Source organism: Saccopteryx leptura, chromosome 13 (genome assembly GCF_036850995.1).
Source record: "Saccopteryx leptura isolate mSacLep1 chromosome 13, mSacLep1_pri_phased_curated, whole genome shotgun sequence".
Lineage (NCBI taxonomy): Eukaryota > Metazoa > Chordata > Mammalia > Chiroptera > Emballonuridae > Saccopteryx > Saccopteryx leptura.
This window is the reverse complement of record NC_089515.1, coordinates 43,519,222-43,525,591: the sequence shown is the minus strand read 5'-3', so window position 1 is coordinate 43,525,591 and position 6,370 is coordinate 43,519,222. Positions and strand designations below refer to the sequence as shown.

General features: G+C 42.3%; 1 protein-coding gene across 2 annotated transcripts in view; it reads right to left on the bottom strand.

The window, feature by feature from the left end:
• Positions 1–1,242: 1,242 nt before the first annotated feature.
• The window catches only part of CHRNA5 (cholinergic receptor nicotinic alpha 5 subunit), a 32,629-nt gene continuing 27,501 nt past the window's right edge, over positions 1,243–6,370 (bottom strand). For both annotated transcript variants that reach the window (XM_066354972.1, XM_066354973.1), the window contains exons 5-6: positions 5,017–5,848; positions 1,243–2,877 (exon numbers count right to left, since the gene is read on the bottom strand). In XM_066354972.1, the coding sequence (XP_066211069.1) occupies positions 2,716–2,877; positions 5,017–5,848 (994 nt within the window). In that variant the 3' untranslated portion in view covers positions 1,243–2,715. The remainder of the gene's footprint in view (positions 2,878–5,016; positions 5,849–6,370) is intronic.

Here is a 6,370-nt window from a genome sequence, read left to right as displayed (position 1 = left end):
GAAAGAGAGAGACAGAGAGAAGGGAGAGGAGGAAGGGTGGAGAAGCAGATGGGACTTCTCCTGTGTGCCCTGACCAGGAATTGAACCGGGGACTTCCACACACCGGGCCAATGCTCTACCACTGAGCCAACCAGCCAGGGCCTCAGTGGTATTTCTTATTTAGCCCAAAATCTCTTTGGAGTTTTATGCTATTTCAGCAATATCTCACACAACTCTTTCTTACCATGCACTTCTTGTTCTTTACTGTTTTTTCAAGAGTGTAAAGTTACATCGTCATGGCAGAGGGCCTCAACTATCTATTTTGCACAATTCAAAACTATACCATCAGCCCTGGCCAAAGTTAGCTTGGTTGGTTAGAGCATTGTCCCAAAGAACAGAGGTTGCCAATTTGAACCCCAGTCAGGACACATACAGGAACAGATTGATGTTCATCTGTTCCTGTCTCTCTTTCCCTTCCTTTCTCTCTTTTTCTTTTATTTTCCAAGTGAGAGGAAGGAAGATAGAGATCCTGGTCAGGGCTCTGCATGCGCCCTAACCAGGATCCAGCTGGCAACCCCTGTCTGGGGCCAATGTTCTGCCCATCTGGGGTCGTGCTTGCAACCAAGCTATTTTTAGCACCTGAGGTGGAAGCACCACAGAGCCATCCTCAGTGCCCAGGGCCGATGTGCTCGAACCAATGGAGCAGTGCCTGCAGGAGGAGAAGAGAGAGAAAGAGAGAGAAGGGGAGAGGGACCAGTGGAGAAGCAGATGATCCCTTCTCCGGTGTGCCCTGACTGGGAATCAAACCTGGGACATCCACAGGCTGGTCCAACACTTTACCACTGAGCCAACCAGCCAGGGCTCTCCCTTCCTCTCTTGATAAAATGAAAATGAAAATGGAAAAAAAAAAACCACAACTATACTATGAGAAACGCCTAATCACACATTCATTGTTAATGTACTTTTGAACAGGGACACCTTAGGCCAGATGATTCTGCGTTGGGGCAACTGTCCTGTACGTTGTAGAATCTTTAGCATCATGCTAGCCTCTGCCCACTAGATGCCGATAACATACCCCCATCTCTTGCCAGTTGTGTAACAACCAAAAGCGTCTCCAAAAATTGTTAAATGTCCCCTCAGGGGCAAAATCACTCCTAGTTGAAAACCACTGCTTTAGACAAATCACTAAGAAGAGAGCATCACAGACTGCAGTTCTGAATCTGTATCCACTGGCAAGAGGTGAGGATTCACAGAGACCGTTTTAGCCTCACTACTCATTACAGCAATTTTTCTATGCAAAAATAAAGCTGACAAAACCATAGCCCACTGTGACTCATGTTTCAATAAGTCAAAAGGAAGATTACTACAAAATTTATTTATACATAAAAATTTAAGTAACAGCAATAGAGACATAAGAGGGATCAGGGATGTATACAGGCTAAGGTAGCTAACAGGCTATTTAAATGGACCAAACCAGACTTTCACTCATTAAAAGGCACTAAACACCTGCCTACAATAAAATACAAATTAGGGTCCCCTCTGCCTTCCAAAGAGTGTTGACTTGAACTCAGACAGGTTACATACTATAAACAAATAAGGCATTTGTTCTGTCAAGACCTAAGTTTTAGGTCGAGTGCAAGAATTCTATCAGTGTTTTCTTCTTGGTCATAGCTAAATCAGGGACATTTAGAGATGAAATTGAACTCGCTTACCTGTGATACATGCTACTATATTGTACAAGTAGTAATAGGCTAAGACTAGATTACATCTAAGGGCCTTTGTAATTCTCAGATTCAAGTGTTGTAAATGTTGGAATGAAAGAGATAAAATTGAAACATTATAGGTGTGTGAAATGTATGATGTGCTCATACTGAATTAGACAACCATCTCTAATTTCAGAAGATGGTTTTCTCACAGAACAATTTAGTAGTATCCACTGACATGTTTTTAAAATGGGGTTCACTTCATTGTCAGGGACTCTTCCAAGATCAAGGATAAAGAGATGCTACCACAATATATAAAAAGATGGTTCTATTAATTGTGAAAAATGTGAACAAGGGGATTGAATCTAATGTTAAGGATATGCCAGTGCGTGTCCCCAAGAGCTGTCTGTTGTATGGTTTCACATGGAGAGTAAGCCATGAAAATAATACATTGATCATTCAGCTTAAGCATCTAGAGAATAAGTAAGCCTTAAAGAAAATCCCAATGCCCATTTTTCATATTTTAAAAATGTTAGTTACAGAAAATCAGCATCATATTCAATCATTACCATACAAAGTAGTCAGCTTATTTAATATAGCAGTATAATATTGTACTAAAGACTGTTATCCAGTGAATAGGGGACCCAAAGTTTTTAAAAATGAGTACCTTGACCAAATGCAGAAAAAGTTTTGAAGTACGTCTTCAAATACAACAGGAATTTTCCAGTGCATCAAAATACAAACTTCAATGTTAATTACAGGATACAAACATTAGATTCTTACTAGTACAGATCACATAGTATTTCCCTACAATTTTTATAAGATAAAATGTTATTCAATTAGTTATTACTTTAGTCATGCAGATAGATATTCTAATGGGCAATCTGTTAAGATAAACTGATATTAGTAACTGTTTATCTGTTAAAGCTTTGCATGAAATTTTAAACAATTTACATTTTCATAATTCTATTGGTGCCATAAGGTATATATACCTTTTGATAATTAAAGTCATACTACAACTGCTAGGGAAACATCACTTATTTGCATTTCCAATTTGAACTGGAACTATTATATTTGCCCATTTATAAATAACAGGAACAAAAAGCCCAAGAGAACCAACAATTGAAACGAGAAGAAAGGTCCACAGAAACAGCCGATCAAGTACCTGGGCTATGAACTTCCAATCTTCAACAACCTGTTGCGAAAAAAGAAAAAAGCCCTCATTAAATATGTAATTCAATATTGTGTAACTGTTTAAGATAAAACATACTGAGAGTTAAGGCCAAATCAGTTTCTGCTGCCTCAAAACTGTAAGTGACCCTGTGGTCAGAGCTCAGGGACAGGTCCTACCCTCACTGTTACAACAGGGTCTCTGTGAGCTCTCAAAGATACTACATGATTTCAGTTCCACATTGGTGTGTAGTATTTTATAAGTGGCTTATTTTGATAATTATAATATGAATTAGAATATTTTTACTATTTGGATATTTGTTAATAAACAAAAAAACTCTTTTATTCTTTTTTTTTTTTTTTTTTTACAGAGACAGAGTCAGAGAGAGGGATATATAGGGACAGACAGACAGGAACAGAGAGATGAGAAGCATCAATCATTAGTTTTTCGTTGCAAGACCTTAGTTGTTCATTGATTGCTTTCTCATATGTGCCTTGACAGCGGGCCTTCAGCAGACCGAGTAACCCCTTGCTTCAGCCAGCAACCTTTGGCTCAAGCTGGTGAGCCTTGCTCAAACTAGATGAGCCCGCGCTCAAGCTGGAGACCTCAGGGTCTCGAACCTGGGTCCTTCCGCATCCCAGTCCGACATTCTATCCTCTGCGCCACCGCCTGGTCAGGCAACTCTTTTATTCTTAATACATATAGTTATTTCTGTCACTTAGTCTTGCCCAGCAATGTTCATTTACTTATTTTCTTCTTTTCCAAGTGAGAGGAGGGAAGATAGGGAGACAGACTCCCGCATGTGCCCTGACCAGGATCCACCCAGCAACCCCCATCTGGGGCCAATAATCTGCCCATTTTGGGCTATGCTGACAACTGAGCTATTTTTAGCGCCTGAGGTGGAGGCTCCACAAAGCCATCCTCAGTGCCTGGGGCCAATACCATTGAACCAATTGATCCATGGCTACAGGAGGAAAAGAGACAGAAAGAGAGAGAAGGGGTTGGGAGAGGGATAGAGAAGCAGATGGTTGCTTTTCCTGTGTGCTCTGACTGGGCATCGAACCCTGGACATCCACACACTGGGCCGACACTCTACCACTGAATCAACCAGTCAGGCCTTTGTTTGTTTGTTTTTTGTGGCAGAGACAGAGAGAGTCAGAGAGAGGGACAGATAGGGACAGACAGGAAGAGAGATGAGAAACGTCAATTCTTCGTTGCGGTTCCTTAGTTGTTCATTGACTGATTTCTCATATGTGCCTTGACTGTGGGGCTACAGCAGACCGAGTGACCCCTTGCTCGAGCCAGCGACCTTGGGCTCAAGCTGGTGAGCCTTGCTCAAACGAGATGAGCCTGCGCTCGAGCTGGCGACCTCAGGGTCTCGAACCTGGGTCCTCTGTGTCCCAGCCTGATGCTCTGTCCACTGTGCCACTGCCTGGTCAGGCTGTTTGTTTGTTTGTTTGAAGTGAGAGGAAGGGAGTTAGTGAGACTCCCACATGCACCCTGATGGGAATCCACCAGGCAACCTTTGTCTGGGGCCAATCACTCTACCACTGAGCCAACTGGCCAGGGCTTTTTTTTTTTTTTTAGTGTTTATTTATTTTAATTTAATTTTTTACTTATTTTAAAAGAAAATCTAGCCTGAGGTTAACTTCATACCAAATTAAAAGTTGACTCAGAATAATACCCATTCAATAGTTGTTAATCTTCCTCCCTCTTTACCCCCCACACTGGCTTTATTTAGTTTTGGATTTCCTATAGCCATTTTAACCTAAGCTCAATCTGCAGCCAGGAAGTTCATTTCCTCCCTGTTTCTGCAGCCTAAGCAGGGAGCTGGCTCAGCAGATCTGAACGACCTGAAGGAAGGGCAGGCAGAAACCAGCCCCTGAGCACCAAAGGCTCAAAACACAGGACACATCATCCTTCCTCAGAATAATACAACAATCAGCACATCATCAAATTTTCTTTAAAATCATCTTAGATGCCATTGGGTGGGGGGTTGTTGAGAAGTGGGATTTGTGTAGGTTCCCCATTTTGTGGCTGTTTTCACTGGAACAGATTTTAGTAAAGATCTTTTATAGACCATATATCAACATTTCTGGCCTTCAATCTACGCTTCTCCTGGAAGGGTCATGACCTGCATTGATAACACGACATGTCACAGACCTCACGGACATTGTTCTCCTTCATGACATGTCTTGTAATATATCGAATAGAATCAAGTGCAGCTTCCAATGTGTTTCTAGAAGATTTTGATCCACTACTGCTTTCGGTTTCCTCTTTCTGGGTGAAGTACCTATCTATATGACTTCTCATGCAAAGCAGTTTTGGAAGCTTGTGGAGAAATATCTTGCGGACCCACGGAGCCATAGCATTGTGTGTTGAGGGAGAACGATGATGAATGTTGATAGCAAAGACAGTCACCATAATCGACAGGGTCACAAAAATCATGGTAAACACCAGATACTCCCCAATCAGAGGTATTACTTTTGAAGATGAGGGTATGATCTCTTCAATAACCAGAAGGAAGACAGTCAAAGAGACAAGTACTGACGTGCAGAGACAAATCTTTTCGCCTTCATTTGAAGGAAGATAGAAGACAAGTACAGTTAAAAACGATAGCCCAATACAGGGGATAATAAGGAACAAGGTATAAAAGAGAGGCAGACGCTTAATTACAAATGAGTAAGTGACATAAGGGTACCAGCAACAGCTGTCAGTTCTGTTTCCTTTGCTTCCTGTTGCACTCACAATTTCCCATTCCCCATTATCAAAAAAATCTCTCTTGTCGACATCTTGGTCCTCTAAAATTATGTCAACCTGTGATCCATCATAAGTCCAAGAACCGAATTTCATGGAACAGTTTTGGAGATCGAATGGGAAGAACGTGACATCGATGGTACAGGAACTTCTGTAGTTGGCCGGTGGAGTCCAGGTCACAGTGCCGTCGTACCTGACGACCGTTTTCGTGCTGGCCCCCTCAAAACGTCCGTCTGCACTGAAACACACACGCACACAACAACAATGCAGAAACTAAACAACCCAAGCAGGTATTTCACAAGCCTGATACAAAAGAAAGCCTAGTCCTAGCATAAAATATTCTTTAAATTATTACACTTGAGATGTACCTGCTTGTGTAGGGTCTCTGCTTTAGGGACATCTTAAATACCTAACTACCAGAACTGGACACTGTCTTCCACATCTGCGCCAAGATTGACAGATACACATTTCACAGAATCCTGAAGTTTTCATAGTTGAAAAGGTTTCACTTGGCTCTGACCAGTTGGCTCAGCAGTAGAACGTTGGCCCAGTGTACGGAAGTCCCGGGTTCAATTCCCAGTCAGGGCATACAGAAGCAGCGCCCATCTGCTTCTCCACCCTTCCCCCTCTCCTTCCTCTCTATTTCTCTCTTCCCCTCCTGCAGCCAAGGCTCCATGGGAGCAAAGTTGGCCTGGGCACTGAGGATGGCTCCATGGCCCCCATTCAGGCGCTGGAATGGCTCTGGGTGCAATGGAACAAC